The sequence below is a fragment of the Epinephelus fuscoguttatus genome, linkage group LG19 (assembly GCF_011397635.1).
Source record: "Epinephelus fuscoguttatus linkage group LG19, E.fuscoguttatus.final_Chr_v1".
NCBI classification, from domain to species: Eukaryota; Metazoa; Chordata; class Actinopteri; order Perciformes; family Serranidae; genus Epinephelus; species Epinephelus fuscoguttatus.
The window spans coordinates 8640782-8661746 of NC_064770.1; the positions used below are offsets into that span (position 1 = coordinate 8640782).

The 20965-nt window shown below is 40.7% G+C and overlaps 1 protein-coding gene across 2 annotated transcripts; it reads right to left on the bottom strand.

Moving 5' to 3' along the window:
• Positions 1-243: 243 nt before the first annotated feature.
• sh2b1 (SH2B adaptor protein 1) lies at positions 244-18115 on the bottom strand. Of its 2 annotated transcripts, XM_049561546.1 has the most exons (10): positions 17797-18113; positions 12973-15097; positions 10302-10403; positions 9334-9425; positions 9148-9230; positions 8141-8296; positions 7599-7810; positions 7337-7511; positions 4546-4636; positions 2508-2664 (listed from the first exon to the last, which is right to left on the bottom strand). In XM_049561546.1, exons 2-10 carry the CDS (start codon positions 14698-14700, stop codon positions 2643-2645), a joined length of 2661 nt encoding a protein of 886 aa, XP_049417503.1. In that variant the 5' UTR covers positions 14701-15097; positions 17797-18113; the 3' UTR covers positions 2508-2642. The 2 variants fall into 2 exon arrangements, with proteins under 2 accessions (XP_049417502.1, XP_049417503.1); XM_049561545.1 differs by lacking the exon at positions 4546-4636 and having other exon boundaries at positions 244-2664; positions 17797-18115.
• Positions 18116-20965: the final 2850 nt, after the last annotated feature.

Below are 20965 nucleotides of genomic sequence, written 5' to 3' on the forward strand. Positions count from 1 at the left end.
ATGTCAAACCAAACTCCACTGAAAAATCAGTCACTTTTATGCTGTCTGGAAAATGTGTTCTTTTGAGAAACATTTATACAGATAAAATCCCTTTTTAAAACATTTTAATCTGACCACAATCTTGTTCAACTAATATTGAAAAAAATGGGCAGTAGAGCTGCAACTAACATCATGTTATTTTGCTATTAATTGTTTAGTCTAGCAAATGCAAGAGAAGTGTAAAACCCCACACATACACACACACACACACACACACACACACACACACACACACACACACACACACACACACACACACACACACACACACACACACAAGTCACTTGAACTTGCAATTTCTTGCTCCAAATGTTTTCTGCTTGTTTAGGTTTATATATCTCTATTTAGTCATTCTTTTACTTAATCTATATGTACTATTGCTGTCTTTGTGCCACTGCAAAAGCTGGATTTCCCCTTTGGTGATTAATAGAGGTTTACCATATCCTAATCTCTTTAAACAGATGTCTGCATATGCATGCAGAATCTGCAGGTGATGGAAAAATAGTCTAGTGTCGGAAGTGTTCTGGTTTCAGTTGTACTCTGTTTGTAGTCCGAGTAGTATTGACCAATCATGTTTTAACAAAAGGTAAACAGTCCTTATGGAGAGGCAGAACGCATTGGCCAAAATGCTATCTTGGAACCCATCGGCTATCATTTAACAACGAGTTAGGTTAATGTTAGCTTTTTCAAAAAATTGGCAGCGTTCATATGCAGATATTTGTTTTTTAGAGATTAGCCGAAACGACTAGAGCACTAAGGAAGAAATGTTAGCCCCAATATCCGCTGGCTACTACGAATCAGCCCGAAATACTGGCCATCACTTCCAGAGGCTTTGTCATCGTCAGACAATAGCCAATGGGTTCCAAGACTTATTTTATCTTAAAATGTTGTTCGAAATTTCTAAGAGCTGTAGGTGTGGCCTTCAAAACATTTTATCTGAAACAAAAGTCGAAAGATATTAAATTTACAATCAAGTAAATCAAAGAGAAGCAGCAAATTCTCACATTTCACAATCTGGATCCAACAACTATTTTTTGCGTGATAAATGAAAACATATTTAAATCACAGACTGTATAAAAAAAGATGGACAATGTGACAGTTCCCGCGAAATGAAGCCAAAACATCTTGATCACCACAATATAGGTCATACACCCTGCCCGTGGGCGAGTAGAAAATGGCTAAATTTTCATTTTTGGGTGCCCTATCCCTTTAAACTTCAAGGTACACCTCAAATGACTTTTTTCCCATGGTTTCTGTAATCTTAGGTAGTTTTTATGATGTTTATACTGATGTATGTTCAAGTGTTTGTTTTTTGGAAAATTTTGGTTTTAATTAGTTATTTGATGCTATAAAAACGGCGTTTGACATCACAATTGACAGCTGTGTGCGCCAATTGGTGTTCAATCAATCAATTTGATCCACAATTGGTCGGACAGGTGTTTGGGTGGTAACACGACACGGCGGAGATCGCTACTGCGCAGACTCTGGCTCCAAATGACATCATCAGCGCAAGATGGCAGAATATTCTGGCTTTATGTTTGTACAGTGGAGTTAAGTGGAGACACGTAATCCATCTTTATGTACAGTCTAAGACCTAAATCGACATTAGTGTTCTTATTATTATTTTACATTCAACCATACATTGTGTTTATTCAAAATTCACATTTCTGTTTGGCCTTGTAGTTCTTCCAATCAAACGAGCATAACCATGTATTGATGTTAATAAGCTACATGTAGAACCTTTGAAACAATATAATCTTTTAAATAGAGGTTGCTGAGACGTGGACTCTGTAGCAGTAAGAGTAAAAGTTTTGGGTCTACCTGCCACAGTACAGGTGTCTGTAGAGTATGTTTGGCCTCTGGCTAGCGTGTGCTGTCTTGGCAGGACCACTGTGAGGTATCAGGACTGCTGGCTTCACAGCGCTCGAGCTCTCAATGCTGTTCACGTACGAGAAAGAGCCTGCTGCTGTGAGTCGTACCGGCAAAAACAAAGCTTATCTGACTAAAAAAATAAAATAAATGTACCGCTATAGTTAGTGTTGTAAAGCTGCTCTCACCCGTCTCTCCATCTGCTTAGTCTTCTCTCTCTCTCGTATAGTGTTAGTACTTTTACACCTCCTCCTCCTCCTCTTCTCCACCTTGCTAACAAAAGAAAAATACTGGTTATGAATGGCTATGATGTACGCCGCCTCATCCAATCTCACATTTGCTCACACACACACACACACTCAAACATAAACACACATACACACTCCTCCTCCCCCTCCTGGTCTTCCCTTCATCAGAAGAAGGAGTATTGGTTGTCGATGGCACGGGGCGCCCTCGCTCCGTCCCTCTCTTCTCCCTCCACAGCTTCTAGTTGGCGGAGGGGAGTGTCCCTGTCCCTCTCCTCCCAGTCCTCCACTCCTCCTCCGCTACCACCCCCGCTGCCTCCGCTTCCTCCTCCTCCAGCTCCTCCTCCTGTCGTCGCCATCGTCACCACTGGCGCGCCTCCTCCTCCACCTCCTCCACCTACTCCTCCTGCCTCCATCTCGTTTCCTCTCTCCTGGGGAGGAGTTGGGGGCGGCGGCCGGCCTGGCGGCAGTGGAGGAGGCTGAGGTGGGCTACGGGGTCTGCTGGTCAAGTCTGCATGGAGCAGAAACAGATGAGAGAAAAAGAAAAGAAAGAAAAAAGGGGGGAAATGAGAGAAAAGTGTAAATAAAGGGAGGCAGAGGAGGAGGAGGAAATAAGGCCAAAAGTGTAGTGAAGGAGTGAAGTGACAGCATAGTCAGAGGAGAGGAGGGTGAGAGGCAGGAGAGAAAAAGAGAAAGTGACAGTGAGTGGCTGGTTAGGTGGAAGAAGTCTGCAGTCATGGAGTCCATGGGAGTCATGGAGGCAGTCCGATTCAACAAACACACAAACACACAAATACACACAAATACACACACACACACACACACACACTTTTAACACTGTTGGGCAATGTAATCCATAGTAGAGATGTACACAGACAATCCAGAGCAGGGCTGCTACTGATAATAACTTCTTTAATTCATTCATTCACATCAGAAAAATGTCCCTCACAATTTCCCACAGCTCGTCGTGATGTCTTCCAAACAACTTGTTTGCCCAAAACCAAAATATTACCATCAGAAAAGACAAAAAAGCACCAAATCTTCGCATTTGAGAAGCTGGAACAGGAGAATTTAAAAAATGTGACTTTAAAAATGTACTGATTATAAAAATAGTTTGACCAACTAATAATTTATGCTTAAATCCAGGATTTCCTGGCATGTATTACAATGAGGGCATGAAATGTCTCTTTTAAATATCCTGATAAAATATTAAACTTCAAGGGAAAAAAAGATATGCAATTGATTAAACTAAAAGCTAGCAGCTAAATTAATAGTAAGATGAGACTGATGTGTTTGATTCAGGTCAGCAGGTAATCTACTGATCCGATGACTCTAGATGTTCACTTCACATTTACTAATAAGAGCTTTAAAGGGAAACCTAAATTAAGAATTCCAATATGATATTTACATGACCAAGAATATTTAATCAATATCTGTGAACATGAGCTGGTCTTTTTTCAACGGCAGTATCCAGAGAAGTCTCAAACTTGTGATGTCACCAAGTATAAAGTCTGGAGCTGCTACACAGACAATGAATCTTATTCATACTTATATTTTTTCTTCTTATACTTAATGACATCACAAATTCAGTTTTAGCACCCTTGTTTTTAAATTCGGGAGAGCATTGTTCATATAAAGGGGCAGACTTACAGCTGAGCCTGTCACTGTCAGATGGAGAACACATTTTACTCAACTAAGTCAATGTAGAGTTGGAGGGCACTGGGGAAGAGAATCACAGAGCATGAATTTATCACTCCAATTTACAACTGTCCACAAGATGGAGCACTGAAAGAAGGCACAGAAGAAAAAAATAATTGCTCTGTTTAGTAAGGAAACAGGTCATGGAGTGCATCAGATGAACAATGACATACAGACTGAATACTTAAGTTTTTTCATGTTTGAACGGCATTCTGAATTTTGAATAAAAAGTCACAGTCCTGTTGGCATCAGACCATCATTTCTCTCCACTGTGCAGAAAAAGACATTATGTTCAGCCTACGTCACATCTGCACAGCTTGTTGGTGAGTTCCAACTCTGTGGTGGGCAACTTTAAGTTACAATTAAGTTTTCTAGATTAAAAAAAAGAATAAAAGAGTAATCAATGATCAATCAGTTCTTTTAGTATTGCACTTAAGTTTTATTTTCTCTATTTATTCTTTTCTTTCTTTATTCATTTTTTATTTATTTTTGTAGTTTATTTATATCAGCTTCTGTCCTGCAGAATCACATTGCCAAATTTAAATGCATATTGTGTTGAAATAAATAACAAAAAAACCTGACGTGTCAATGTGTCTGATCTCAATAAGCACATTAAATATTCAACCACTCACTCCCAGACAAAAACTCTCTCTCTTTCTCTTGCTCTCTCTCAGCCGAGTCCGGTCTCACTTACACACAGTCAGAGATGGGGGTAGATGGAGAGTCAGGATGGCGCGTGGTGATGGCATCACAGACTGTAGGCCGACTGCCTGCCCTGTCCCGGCCTGCAAGGGATGAGCCAACGGATACAACAGACAACAACAACAGAGAGGTCAGAACAGAGATGGGTGCTGTAACACATGAGCAGATGGAGAATGCTGCGTGAGTGTGAATATTTGTGGTTAGTTTCTATTACTAACAATCACTTTTAACACATTTCACACATTGAACTTTTACTGTGAAGCCATTTCTATTTAAGAAATAAACGAGCACAGTGTGATGCTTCTTATATAAACAAACAGATGTTGTTTGAGATCTACAGCTACATGGAGAAGAGAGGAAGAGCAAAGGATGATATGAGAGATGAGGAAAAAGAGTTAAGATGTGGCTGGCGTCTTCTGTTAGATATCATGCAGTATGTGTGTAAAAACAGCTGAGAGAAAGATGTGACCAGCATGCATGTGCACACAGATAAAAACACATTTGATGGATTTAGGTCGAGCACACACACCTTGATAGTAATTTCCCAGATTTCTACAGGCAGTGAACACCTTAAGACTAGCTCCAACTAAGCACATGCTAACACACAACAACAATTGAACTGACTGACTTGTGTATGTAGTTCAGGGTTTCCCACACATTCATTTATTTGTGGCGGCCTGCCAAGCTGAAAACATCTGCCACCACATTTGATTTTCTATTTCTGCAGCTGGACTGATCATTAGGAGCGCTGTTGGAATACTGTCAGTAGTTGCTCCACACTGTCGCAGCGCAAAGCCTACTCTAGGCGCAGATGGGGCAGGAGAACATCAAACACAGTGAAAGTGAAACTTACATGCCCATTGCACTGGGTTTAAAAATTTGCTCTCACTCACACACTGCTGAGCTGCTCCTCTCTTCTATTGATCTGATCAGCTCTGAGTGAATCAACTGATCAATTACTCATCCCACAACTCAAAACTCTAAAAGCTGCTGCTAAGGAAAAAAGGAGAGTTCTGCCTGTGCTGCATTAGTGGACCTGCAAAAACCTCCAAGTTTAGAGAGGTAACAGACTGCTACACAAGGACACTCGGGCAAGAAAAAAAAATCATGGATTCGCCCACTGTAATTCTGAGGGATTGAACCACACACAGAATAAACAGTAGGTTGATTGATGCACATTATGTAGACTCAAAGTCCACAAGCATGAGTTCCACTTGGAAATTTTTAGCCTAGACAGTCTGCAACATATGCTCAAGTAAGCACAACAAGCTGATTAGCAAGTCAGTCACACTATGTCAAGCACAAATGAATCAGCGGATCTGGGAGACCCGCCTGCAGGTTTCAGCAACTACAGAGGATCGTGTCTATCTTTGACACTTGCACTGTTGTCTGCTCAAAATGAATAAAAAGGATCTTTATGTATTTGGTCATTTTCCGCTGTACCGAACTTGCACCTAACCATGATTTCTCTGTACAGTTATAACCCTAATAGCTGACTGTACTGAACTCTCTCTAGGGGTCTGCTGTACAGGATGATCGGTCCCTGATGTCTGTTACTTGGATCCAGTAGGACACTGACACCTTAAACAACTCAAGGTCGTCATTCGCATTGCAAGGAAACTAATTATGGACTAATACATATAAAAATAAACAGAAAAAAACACAAGCAAATCCTCTTTCCCACCAGATACTTGTGCACTACACATGTAACCTGTATCCCAGTAAGAAAGAGGAAAAACCATGGATTACACTATTTCAATTGATGATTTTGACCTAGTTTTAGTTGTTGAGTTGCTGCAACCCCCTGAGTATCCCTGCTACCTGTGCTCCATGTCATGTGTGCAGAAAATAATAAACAGATAAACACATATATTCAAAACTAAATTTTTTCAGTACTATGTTCTTTAAAAGGTCATGGCACATGATTTTTAAACATTGTTTTTATATGCCCCATGCCCAGCCAACACAGAATTTGACCAGTCTCAAACTATAATGGATTTACTTCATACTTTTCTACTCATGCTACAACTTGGTGGCCTGTGCTTCAAAGCTCTTAACCTCTGATGCACCAACACTATGTGCAAATAAAATTAACTTAATTAATTTTCCTTCCAGCTTCTATCCAGCTGTGTTTATCTCCTCCCACCAGGAATACCCAAACAAAAATGATGTTTTTCTCCACTGAAAGAGTTAGACAAAGCCTGTTTCTTTTTATTTCAAAATTAATCTGGGGGCATTTTATGCCTTTATTTGATAGTAACAGAGGAGAGAGACAGGATACGTATGGAAAGGGAATGACATACAGCAAACAGTCCAGCCAGCTGGGAAATGAACTGGAGACTCGCTGCTCAGGGCGTTTGTTTCACTAACCTGCTATTTGGTCACCCAAACAAAGCCTGTTTGTGTGTCTGATGGGTGCTTAAATTTAATGACAGACATCTCCTCTTTTGAATTTCAGATCGCAAGGATTAATAATTACCACAATGACATTAAGAAAGAAGTGTGTTTTGTTTTCTCATAGGCTACGTCACTGATGAACTGACTAATGGAGTCCCTTATTAGTTTCATCATGTATAACACAACTCTGCTTGCTGTTTACGAGAGGTTGAAACTGTTTACTTACATGCTGCATATAAAGACATTCATAATCCAAGCAGTTGAAACATAAGGAGGGAGTCCTGGTCTGATTTATTTATCTTTTTTTTGCCCAGCACAACTTTTTTCTTCTATTATTACAGACTGATCTTTTCTTTATATATTTGGAGGGTGGAGTTCACTCGTACCTGGCTGTCGAACAGCGGTGGCACCCACAAAGCTGATGAGTGTGACGTCTGATGCGCCGCCGGACTCCAGGGGGATCGGGTGCACCCGGAAGTGCTCCAACATATCAAAGATGGACTGGAACCAAAGGTGCTGCACTCTGCACTGACCGTCCTCATTCAGGGACAGACGAAGGTGCTGAAGGGAAGAAAACAAAGTAACACAAATTTCAGAACATTTACTTATTTGTCTTAACAACACACACAGCTGACTTCCCGGACTCACCTTGGCCTTGCCCTGAAAGTTAAAGGTGAGGACATATTCTCCACGCCTTGTCTCGCTCTGGCGAACCAGGAAGACACCGTGGCTCGCCGGGCCTCCGGCCAACACCAGCTGAGCAGCTTTGAGACGGGACAGGGTGCCGTGGAACCACTGACACTCACTGAGTGGGTGCTCTACTGCCTCTGCAGTGGTCACCTCCGAGAACAGGAAGGACCCTGGATGGGTGAATGGTACATATGATATTTTAGTGCTTTAAAGTTTAAAAGATGGTTCATGTAGGATTTTAAAAGCAAGCAAGTACCCAAGTGTTGGAGATATCAGCTGTAAAGATGTCTGCCTTCTCTTGAATATAATGAAAATATATGGCACTCAGAGTTACTCAAGACAATCCACAGACCTTGTTGTGTCCAACATGTCCAACATTCAAAAACTCACACCAAAACAATCTAGACAGATAGGCAGCATTACAGGTAAAAGGAAAATACGTATTTTTTATTTGGGGGTGAACTGGCCCTTTAAATAAAATGTCTTTGGATCATAGTCACCTGTGGCGTCTGGCGTCTCGGCAAAAGGTGTGCCCAGACTAGCTCCACCTCCACCAAGAATCCGACTGTCTGGTTCGTCGAGAGGGGCTCGAGGTGGTAGCTCGGGTGGAAGAGGATCCATCAGAGGTGAGGAGCCTCCAATACCTCCATAACACACTGAGACAACAAAAAAGCACCAAAGAGAGGTGTAAACTATATCATAAAGCAGATAAACATACATACAGATGCCATTTACTTGACTTTTTGTGTTTGGGATTTGTCCCTTCCTTATTTTACCTCTTTCTTATGTGATGTAATGTGATTTTATGTTGTCATGTAAACTACTTTTGATGACTGTCTGCTTAACATTTGCATTTTATATGTCCTACTTTGCATGATGCTGCCTTACTCTTTATCCTGTTTTGCTTTCTCTGGTTCTAGTTTTACATGTTGTGTGTTTAATTCTTGTTTTATTGGCTAATTTAACATCTGGCCAAGGGACAAGGGTTGGAAAAAGTGCCTGTTGGCAAACACCGGTATATTTACAATGATGCTGATCAATGTGTACTGTCTCTGAAAATAAATGAATTAAATATTACAGCTACAAACCAGGCTTAAGTAGTTTACAATTACAAGTCTCACAACCAGGGTTCAGTGCCAGATATCTGGTAATTTAACAAGACAAAAGACACTCAAACTGAACAATAATGACTACTGTACACTATTACTCACAGATCTTGCTAAGTCACCTGCCACACCTTCACAAGTCTACTTTCAAATTGTGTATATTCTCTCACACAGCCTTCATGTTAACAAAAACATCTCAAAGAAGTGCTTGTTTCATTCACAAGGTGGAATCTTCCAGCTAATTATGAGATCAAGTGTTGGCAAAATGACTTTTTTATGTTATGTGTCACTAGTAATAAAAGGAAGTTTATGTTACTCTAAAGGCTACTCTCACTAAACACTGCAGCCCCACTGTACTGCAACACACTGTAAAGCTCACAGTATCAGTATCACGGACGTACCTTGTGAAAGACGGTCAACAATCTCAGGCGTCCCACTGATGTCCAATGGCCCCACACACACACCTTCAGCATCCTCCTGTTCACTGTGGTGGAGAGAAAGTAGGTAGTAACCTAATATTGTCCCACACATTGCTCGTCCCATACAATAATGCCCCACATGCACCCAGTCATTCTTTCAGTCATTACCTGAGACAGATGCCGTTCCTGATGTCACTCAGCCAGGCTCTCATCTGTACAGCATCACGTGTCTCGATCACGTACTGTGCCGACCCTTCCAGCTGGAAAGTATTAAAAGAAAGAAGGCAAAAATGAGGGGTGAAGCTGATATTGGTTAGTGGACAGTCCATCATTAAACTAAGTGCACTGACTGTCAAACTGCATCTCCTTTTACCCAGAGATCCTTGTGTTTTCAGGTTATTTGCTTTAGTTGGTTCATATTCTAACACTGCAATTCTCCTACCATTATACTGGGGCCAGCCAAACCAGCCAGACTGGCATTAATTACTGATTTCATTCATTTGCTTTTTATAATAAATATATAGGTATTTATAAATAAACTTGACATATAAGGTTGAAATATTGTACCTTAATCATGTAACATTCAAGTATTGCATTTCTCATGGTGTGGTGTTATTATTCTATTAGATAGACTGTATATCTTTTCATTGTTCTTTATCTTTCAATGACCGCATATTATTTATTTCAGTTGTAGCACACGGAGTTGCAGCAAGGCACACCTCCAAAAACCATTTAATGTCTAGCAAAAATCAAAGGCAGTCAAAAATATTTCAGTTCTTTAATAGAGACGACAACCATCAACATGACAGCAGAGACAATGCAGAGACATCAGCAATGCCTCTGGACCACCTGAGAAGCACAGGAACTGAGCGAGACAGCTGTTGAGCTGGCTGTCACTCACATCTCTGTGGTCAAACCAGCTGCTGCTAAAGTTTGAGTATGGCATTCAATGAAACGGCCAGGGATAAATGTGAATAGGTAAGCATTTCAAAATAAGGCGTTAACACTGAGTATATACAAAATATGTATCAGTAAAATAGAGTAAATGGATTATATATGTACAGGAAAAATAACACATGTAATTGGTGAAGAAAAGTAAGACAGCAGAACTGATGGAGGGATGAAGAGGTGATTACCTGCAGCAGAAAGGTGTTCTCCTTATCAGGCACCTCTAGCGCTGTGGTGCTCCTCACATCCACGATTGAGCAGCAAGGGACAGTCAGCCGGGGCTTCGATGACTGGGGAGGCAAACCAACCAAAATCAGTGACTGCTGTTCCTCCATTAAAGTTTACTACTTAGTTATCACAACAAAAACTGAACTGTAAAAAACATAGCTGTTATACAGGGGGGTCATGGGCTGGAATATTTTTTTGTCTTTGCAAGGAAGTCACTGCTGCCAACCAAGAAAAAGTACAACACATAACCCTCTGTGAAACTACAACTTTTACACTTTGTTTTTATGTGATTAAATAAGCCAGGCATAACATGTTATCTGTGAACATCAGTGAACCTGGTAAGTGGATTTTGTTACCTTTGGGCAGAGTCAGGCTAGCTGTTTCCCCCTGTTTTCAGTCTTATGCTAAACTGAGCTAACCTGCTGCTGGCTGCAGTTTGATATTTAGCATCCAGTCACAAGAGTGGTATCAATCTGAACATCTAATTTCCTGCAAGAAAGCAAATCACTAAAAATGTCAAACTACTCTTATAAGGACACTTGCCAACCAGGGATTTTGTTATTAACTGTTTTATCTATAAAATGTAAAAGAAAATAAAAAATGCCCCTCACAACATCACAGAGTCAAAAGTCGGGTCAACTTTCAGTGTTGCTGGTCCAAACCAGTATACGAGTTTAAACTGGTTTGATTTCATGCAAACCAGCTGAACTGGCATTTGTCATTATGAAATGTTGTGGCTAAATAAAAAATAGCCGACTTCAGCAACTTGTGTGGACAGTGTCATGGCGCTTGGCACTTGTATGGCATTAATAACAAGCAATATGACAATGTGAATAACATATTATGTTTGTTTATAAATGCTAGACTAGCGGAACCACTAGAGTCTGACAAGCTGTGCGCCATTTACTGCCAAGCCAAGGCTGACACCAGCCTAGAGCTCGGTCTCTGCCTGTCTGTCTGCTTGCAGGTGTGTGTATGTGTCTGCTTGTCTCTCTGTTTAGACACTACTGACAAATATGTTGAATAAGTACGTAATTTAAAAAACAAATCTGAATTTGTATGAAATAAAATGTCAATAACACTTTCATTTTCATTTTCAAGTTGTTAGAAAACTGCATTTTAATTGTAAGGGTGACTTAAATAATTCTTTCATAGCTGGAAAATCAGGCTACACTGTTTATATTGCATTTACTTTTTTTTTTTTTTTTTTTTAAATTTTGAACCTGAGTTTGTTTTAACCGAACCAAATACATTAGATGTGACACACTGTTAGTCACTGCTTTGATTTGTGTGGTACCCCAAGGCTCAGTACTGGGCCCTCTTTTTCCCTGCAAAGACATGCAGGCTGGGGATAGGTTAATTGGTGAATAATTGTGAAAGTGAGTGTGAATGGTTGTCTGTCTTTATGTGTCAGCGCTGTGATAGTTTGGCAACCTGTCCAGGGTGTTCCCCGCCTCTTGCCCAATGTCAGCTGGGATAGAGCAAAAAAGACAAGGCCGAAGACCAAAAAAACTGTACTGGTACTATAACTTGGTAATACTTACCGACATTATGAAAAGGGAATACTGAAAGGGATACTTTTCCCATTTTCAACCAGCTCTGTATTAAAATAATGTGTGTAATATGAATATGTATAAATAAACTGTGGTAAACTTCATTCCATCTTACCAGCACCCAGATCTCCCTGCTCATCTCTTAACTCAAATTCGCTATATGATGCAATTTTCTCTGGCTCTGGGGCTGTTGCCTGAACTACAGATTGTACCTCCATATTTTTGGATGCCCATCACCACAGACACAAAGACTATAGAAGCAGATCGAGAGAGAGACCCAACCTTCTCTCTCACTCTCTCAAACGCAGACCAAAGTCACATAGGCCTTTCTGACAGCAGACATTTTGACCTATCATAAGGCGTTACTATAACACTAATGGTGGTTCTGTTATATTCAGGTGCTCCAGTGAGTATGACAGGTAGCAAGCATGCAAGAGACCAACAACCTGGAAAAAAAGCAGCTAAATGGAATTCAGCCATCATTAATTTCATTATTCACACCTGTGCCTTTCCTACTGTGACAAGTCAATATGTCCTCTGTGAAAAAGGCCTATGAACCAGTAAAACTAAGCAGCGTGGATCAAATATGAAACAAGATTCTGTTATCATGTCGCCTGTATACGTGACCCAAAATGTTTTCAGAAACATATTTTAGCTTACTGTTTAACTGTAATTTGAGATAATTTGGTACAAGCCAGCCGCCATATTGTTTCTTGTAGAAAAACAGCCAAGCTAAATTATGTCACACACCAGCAGGAGCATTTACTGGTCTGGTCTGGCACAGTGCATTCTGGTAGTTTCTGCCTCTTAAGCAAGCGCACATGCCACAGCCCTTTCCCCCTGTGTTCTCTAGTCAAATAGCACCAGTTTCAAATGTATTTACGTCCTTCTACTGCATAGACAGCCTAGTTTTATGAAAAGACCATCTTTTCAGCAGTGAAATGCTTCTTTAAAAACAATATATTAAATAAAAAAGAGGGAGATTTTTTTTACTGTCCCAACTAAAAAAGATAAATTAATTAATCAATGAAAAACTTGTTCCAACTCTAGAAAACATGTTTTAATGTTTCACACTTACTTTAGGTGGAATGAAGAATTCCAAGTAGTACTCCTCTCCCCGCTCACCACCTTCTCTGTCCCTTTCTCTGAGGACCAGCCGACACTTATGCCAGCGTCCTCCTCTCCAGGGCACATTCCCTCCGCTGGCCAGAGGCTGCACTGGACCTGCTTGAGCTGCAGCAGATGAAGCTGAGGCAGCATTGTTGTTGTCCGTACTGTGATGCAGTAGACCGAACGAGAAGCCAGAGAAGCCAAGGCTTCCGCTCAACTCATCGCTGGATGAGCTAACGGTCACCCCACCCTCACGCACCAACCGGCCCACCTTCCTTGGAGGTCCCATGTTGGCAGCAGCAGCACTGCTCGGAGGCAGCGTGGAGGAGGCGGAGTGAGGGCCTGCAGTGGTCGGGGTGAGGACAGGAGGAGGTGATCGTGACAGTCTGAGTTTCTCCAGACGATGGCTCCATTTCTCCTTCTCACCTCCTTCGCCATTGCTCCGCCGCCTATCTCGGGCAGCCTCCGAAAGAGACAGAGAGGTGGCGCTGCTTGAAGATGAGGGGGGCAGCGAGGAGGAGGAGGAGTGGGGAAGGGAGAGAGGCATGGACAGGGATACAGGCATGGAGGAGGTGGGTGTAGGAGGCTGTGTACCAGAGTTCCTCTTTGAGGTTGAAACCAAGGTGGCGTCCTGCACACCCATAGTATAGCTGTAACTAGAGGGCATCTGGCTCTGGGCTGAGTCACTGGAGGAGCTTCGCCAGTGCAGGATGCCTCGGACACTCCCCCGTACACTACGACCCACACTCCGCAGAGAAAAGCGCTTCTTCAGTTTGTTTTTGGAGGAGTTGGGCGTACTGTTACCTTTGGAGTCAGGTGGAGGAGTGACCGAGGAAGAGGAAGGTGGAATCTGAGGAGTGTAGGAGGGGTCAGCACTGTCCACCTCTGCAGACTCTGCTTCCTGCTCTTCTGGCTCAACGTCTTCCCCCACAGATGCTACCCCTAACCAGCTGTCCTCCTCTTCCTCAACCGGTGCTTCCCCATTCCCAGGGGCAATCATAGCCCCCCTCTCCTCACGCCTCCCGTTGTTCCCTCCGACTGAGGAGCAACATGACGATGATGAAGATGGAGGCAGGACTTGGCTGTGGGCATAAGAATCTTGAAACCTGTCCCCACTGCGGTTTTCCAACACCAGCCGTGCCGGTGCAGGCTTGGATAAGGCCCGTGTCGTGTTAGTTGGTGGACATGGGAGGACAGCTCCCCCAGACGTTGACAGGGGAGACACTGCTTCCTCTTCCAGGGAAGTAGCATCTGACTGGGGAGCCCAGCTCGCCATGTCATCCCTCCCAGAAGCACAGCTCTGCGGGAGCGCCCCCTCCAGCTCACTTTGAAAGTGACGAACAAAGCGGTCGGTGAAGCGCCGGCAGAAGGCGGCCGCTGAATCTGGGGAGTAGTGGGGGTTTTCCAGGAGAAAAGCTCGAAAGTGGCGTGCAAAGTCACCGGCTGCAACGCGGGCATGGAGCTCACAGAATTCGGTCCAGCTCAGGCAAGGCGAGGGGGACGGTGTGGGGGTGTCTGACAGGGAAGACGGGTGAGCCTGGGGTGGAGGGCTCACCAAAGGGGGTAGAGGGGGTGGCCGAGGGGAAAGGGGCAGCAAAGAGGGAGATGGAGGGGATGGAGATGGGGAGGGTGAGGGAGGTAAAGGGGAGGAGTTTGCCGCCCGCGGGCTGGGCGGGGTTAATAGAGAGCCGTTCATTCTGATTGACTTGATGGTCTATCAAATCACTTCAAACATACAACAGAGAGCTGAAGTGATTGCACAGCTGGGATAACTGACTGGGGGCAAACACGGCACATTGGTCTAATAATTTACAAATGAGTGTGAATTGAAGTGTTGTGCACAGCCCCATCCAAAATGAAGACATAAAATGCACCGGACCCATGGAAGATGGGGTTAAAAGAGGTCAAATATCTCCAAGGCTAAGCTTTTGCTACATTATTTTGTGAATTTAAATACTTTATCTTTTCAATAAGAAAATACTGGATTCAGACAGCCAGTAGATGGATGAGTAGAGGTGGTTAGATGTGTGGGATTTACGAAGTCTGCCCCTTCTTCACCGTCTGTCATACATCCAGAGAAGCGTGACCACATCCTGGAAAGACACAGAAACAAACTAAAGTTCAACTTCAATTTATTTATACTGCAAATCACCCAGAGGGTCTCTGGATCCTTAACAGGATCAAATATTAACAACAGAAGGACACCACACAAGAAACATGAAACAGACTGCAGCAGCAGGACTGAGGATGAGAAATTTAGAAAGTTAATAGAATACAACACAAAAAGAAAACAACAACAAAAAAGATGGGCTTTTAGCCTGGATTTAAAAAAAAAATCTCAACAAGGCTTCCCGGAATTGCAGTAGGAGTTTAATCCAAAGGCCCTAACGCTGAAAAAGCATCGAGAGAACATATACGACAAGGATGGAGCCTTGTGAGACAGAGGATTTTGAAATCAAGTCTGACTTGTGTTGGAAGCCAACTTCTTCAGTCTTGTGAGGACTCCCTCTTGTAAGACTACAAAAAATGCCTTTTATCTACAAGAACTTTAGCATTTGTAATGGGACAGAGTTTGACTGTTACATAGATGGAGAAGACAGATTTGTTAATATTCCTCTTGATATGTGGTTTAAAGGTAAGAGAGGAAACAAAAACTATTCCCACATTCTTCACTGTGTGGCTCTGCGATACTGTGTAGCTATCAGAACTAGGTACTTTTTTTCTTACCTCTACTCCATTACATTAAATAGCAAAACACTGTACTTGTTACTCCACTATGTTTATTTGATAGCCATAGTTGGTAGTTACTTTACAGACTAACAAAATATATGATCAGTTTACAATTATCAAGTATTATAATACATTCACTACACCGCAGCATATTAAAAAACTAGTAAAAATAAGTTCCAGCTCAATAAACTACATCATCAAAATTCTTATTACAAGTTTATGCATTAATCATTATAATCCAATAATCTCATGTAGAGTTGTTGAAAGTTGTTCTGCTGCAAATTAAAAAGTACTTTTTAAGATAAGATATGTTACTCCTTCATTGATCTCCAGAGGGGACCTTTGGATGTTGCAGCACCACGAGGACACAAAAATAAGTACAGATAAATAGAGAGGAGTAGAAATGGAATAAATAATTATATGAAATAAAAATAGAAGGCAATAGAAACTATAAAAGAGCAATCAGAATCATAGTCATGATTGTGATACTTGTACTTAAGGAAGACTATTTTGGACCTTGAATGCAGTACCTTTATTTGTAATTGAATATTTTTACTTGAATAAAGGATTTTAGTAGTACTACTTCTACTGCATACTCTACACAAATCAATTCATTTACAGAGAGCAAACCTGCATTAAAAATGTTGTATTTTGAGGATGAAACATTTAAGTTGCCTCATGCCCAGTAAACTGACCTGATGTTTGCCTTGCTAAGTTTATTATTGCTTGGTATCACAGTTAAATGTTATCTGTAATTATTGTAAACCTTTCTATATCTGTTATCGTCATCAAATGAGGTAAATAAACAGTTGGTCAAATGGCAGGGGTGGAAACTAAATGTATTTGCTCAAGTACTGTACACAAGTACAAATTTGAGGTACTTGTACTTCATCTGAGTGTTTTCTCCTATAACCACTTTATACTTCAACTCCACTACATCTCAGAGGGAAATGTTGTACTTTTTACTTCACTACATTTATGTGACAGCTTTAGTTACATTACAAATAAAGATTTTTGTAAACAAAACATATAAAAAATGCACAAGTACAGTTAAAATTTATTTGATTGACAGAAAATTTATTTGACGCTATTCTGATGGTTGAAGTGATTTTCCACGTAAACGCATTTCATGGTTCCAGCTTCACAAATATTAAAATTTGCTGCTTTGCCTTTTAATCATTTGAATAACTGTCATGTATTGATAATAATGTTGAGGTTTGGACTCTTGTTTGGACAAAAAAACACTGTAAAGATACCACTTTGGGGCCTGAGTAATTGTGACAGCGTCACTATTTTTTACAAACCACATAAGCTATCAATTAATGGGGGAAAAAATGAGCAGATTAATCCATGATGAAAATAATCATTACTTATTATTTCAAATGAACTTCACCTCAACCCACTACAACAGTAAAATCCTGCATTTACACTTATACATGCGAAATAAATAAACTATATCATATATAATAGTAAAACAGTCACAGGGGGCATCTTTCTCCCTTTAATACTTTAATTACAATGTCCTGATTACACTTACATACTAATAGCATTTTCAATGCAGGACCTTTACTTAAAACAGAGTATTCTTACAGTGTGGTATCAGTATTTTTACTGCAGTAAAGGATCTGAATACTTTCTCCAACACTGTTAAAAAAATAATGCTTGCTAACTTAAAGTAATGTGTCTTAACATCACATTCTCACCCGCTAGCTTGCTAACATGAACTAGCAATGTGTGAGTCTTGCTCATTCAGCTTTCTCTTAAGACGTGTAACGTTAACGTTCGCTAGCTAACAATAGCTAACTAACGTCAGCTTGCTTAGGACCTGCTGTTAATAAGCATCGTTATTTAGCACTGTTGGTTAGATATATCTCATTTTGTTGTGGCTACTGTAAGCTGTCGCCGGAATGGCCACACATTAAATCATCCAACAAGCGAGCAGCTATCACGAAAGATTCTTTGCGAGCTAAGCTAACCGTTAGCCAGTTAGCTTAGCTATTAATAAACCAGCTAGCTAGCTATCAATATTGCTTCACCACAACGTTGTGTGTGTTTTCTCTACCTGTACATCACAGTCCACTGGTTTCATCCGTGTCTTTGTGATAAAACATGGCACACATTTCATCATTCTTTCAGTCTACATAACGGAATAATCATTCTCCGTAAAGATTGTTGTTGTTGTTGCTAAATATGAATATTGCTATGCCTTTTGCCTGGACCCGTTCTTCTCGCACTGCCCTTGGTCCTCGCGATAGTTGATTCGGTGGGTCGGTGTCCGTTCGTTGACAGTTCCCGTTAAAAAACGCTGGATTTCAACAGATGAGTCGTTTCCCAAAAACTGAGAGGGTGAACAGAAGTACGACCGGGGGAACCAGAGAAGTACACCGACACACCTCTCCCACCCTTTTCATCCCTCTCTTACAAACAAACAAACAAACAAACTACAGTAAAAGTAGGCTACTAATAGCACACTGTGAAAATACTCTGTTACAAGTAAAAACCCTGTATTGATACTATTGATACTAATACTATTTATGGAAAAGTATGTAAGTCGGCTAAAATCAAGAATATGTACTGAAAGTATTTAAAGTCGAAAAATGTCCCTTGTGACTTTTGTTTATCATATTATTAGATTATTCTGACTCGTGTATAAATGTAATAGCAGGATTTTACTTTTGTAGTTGTTTGTGGTGGAGCTAATTGAACTAAGAATGAATTATTATTTTCATTATGGATTAATCTGCTGATTATTTTCTTTTTCATTAATTGATTGATTGATTGATTGGTATCTGAAAATAAAGTGAAAATAGTGGGAAAATGGTGTTATAATAACCCAGGGCCCAAAGTGACACCTTCACAGTGTTTCTTTCGTTCAAACCTCAACATTTTTATCAAAACATTACAATTATTAAAGGGAAAAGTAGGTAATCTTCACATTACTGAAGCTGGAACCATGAAATAATTTTGCATGAAAAATCACTTCAACCATTAAAATAGTTTCTATTTTCTGTCAGTCAACTAATCCATGAATCAACTGACTGTCACAGCTGTAGGCCACTTGTATAAACTGTAGGGATGGTTAACTTATAAGAAAACAACACATTTTATAAATTCCTACATTTGTGTGCAAAAATGTGCTTGAATTTCTAGAAGTAAGTAAGTATGTAGGGTAGACTAGGGATGCTCGTAACACCACCAAGAAGGCACAACCAATGAGTCATGTAATAGCCTACGTTTATTGTACGACTCCTTTCTTCCAAATCTTGCATGTGAAATTTCACAGCTGTGTGAGGAAGTATGCAGATTTTACTGCCAAAGTACTGATTTTCAGGTATGAAAGTGATTTTTGAATGAAGTCTATTTGATTAGCACTGATACTGTTGAAATTAGAATTATGTAACTTGTATTAGATCAGAGAGAAGTCATGCTGCTACAACTAGCAAAACACAGGCTGACAGGGGCAGGGATAGTTGTCACACCTTTTAAAAAAGTATAATAAGTAACCTCAAAGACAACTTAACACATTTTCTCTATCTTAGTCCTTTTCTCAGCATACCACTGGAGTTGGTTAAAAAAACTGATAGGGGTATGCTTGAGGCAGGGAAAGCCAGTAAAGTCTGTCCCCAAAGAATCCGCTATCTGCCATGTCAACACATTCTCAATCTGACCTCGTCACATATGGCCACTTGGTCGTGGACTTTCCATGGTGACATATGATGTGCAAGGTAGCCAGGGTGCCTCTGTTGGTGTTCTAGGATGCCTGGTCAATTTCAGCATGTTACATGCAATGCATGTCTTTTCAAAATACGCTTGCGTTTTTATAGGAAATTTACAGTTTGCATACAGTCTCTTTCGAAATAAACAAACTATGTAGGTACAACACCGCAAAGTGAATTTTTTTCCTTCAACAATGAACCCTCTTGGTTGTGTTTAGGCAACAAAAGCACATGGTTACTTTTTTTTTTTTTTTTTTTTTTTTTTAAATAACAAGGTTTGGATTTACATTCATACAAGAAGCAAGCATTGACCTCTTGGGTGAAAGTCGGTGGTTGTTGGATCCATCCAACACCTCTTCTCCCCACCCTACTCTGACTTTTTGCCCCCTTAACTTACATTGTTGTCACGTGTTTCTCCCTGACGCCATCAGGCACCATTACACACTGATGGCGCCTGGCTATTTATCATGCCGGTGTAAAAGGATGGCTTTTTTCATCAGTGTCTGACACGGAAGTCACTGACCATACGCTGATATTTGACGACTGCAGAATTCGACTGGGTTGGCCATGAAACGTCGAATAGATACTGGAAAAATATACATGTATAGATAAATACAGACTGTCTGAGAAAGAGGATTAACACAGCACCCCTGTGTGTGCTATAATAGCTGTCAAAAGGTCTTCAATGTGCAGTAAGACTTGCTTTGAGGCAGCAGACCTGTATTTTAGACTCAGTCCATGTGAGGCACTAAGCATCTGACAGGTACAGGTTAGTGAGTTTGACCTTCGTTTGATTGGTTATCAGTGTATTTCTCAGTTTATGTGCGTGTAATTTCTGTTATTGTGTAATTTTTAGTTCTTCACCTTAATGTTACTACTCACCCCACATTGTGTTACAGCTTACCCTGGTAGCAGGGCAGGTTGTGACAATGGCAGTCCTTGTATTTGACATCAGTTAATTAATTCTGTGATATAGTTGGAGAAGTTGAAAAAGTTGCTATTTGTAGTTGAGAAATGAGGATACTTTGGGCCAAAATTTGAGAGCTCTAACACAAAAATTAAACGAGTTATAGGTGCCGAACAAAAAGTGTTATAACCATCCCGGATCGCCCCTAACTAAAGCTGTCAGATATATGTAGTGGAGTATGAAATAGCATGGAAAAAAAGACTCAGAAAAGTACAGATTTGTGATACAGTACAGTATTTGATGAGTAAATGTACTTAGTTACAGTCCACCACTGCATATCTGAGTGCTTCAGAACAATACAATTCCTTCAACACACAAAGACAACAGCTGTATTTAAGGTAGTTTAAAAGGGTTTCATTAAACTTTAATGACTGAATACAGCAACAATAATGTTTACTAATCTAGTCTTGAGAAATACATAAATGCCTGGGATTATTATTTGTATTATTTGAGTTAATCATCTGAACCAATTAAAAATCAGCATGATAAAGAGTTGTATCCACTTTCAAGAAATGTTGAATGTTTACAGCATTTTTGTAATCACATTG

Coding starts and splice junctions, on each gene's coding strand:
- sh2b1 (XM_049561545.1), bottom strand. CDS start 14,700: ATGAACGGCTCTCTATTAACCCCGCCCAGCCCGCGGGCGGCAAACTCC. Junction 10,404..12,972: donor AATTCTTCATTCCACCTAAA/GTAAGTGTGAAA, acceptor TTGCCTCCCCAG/TCATCGAAGCCCCGGCTGAC. Junction 9,426..10,301: donor AGAACACCTTTCTGCTGCAG/GTAATCACCTCT, acceptor AATACTTTCCAG/CTGGAAGGGTCGGCACAGTA.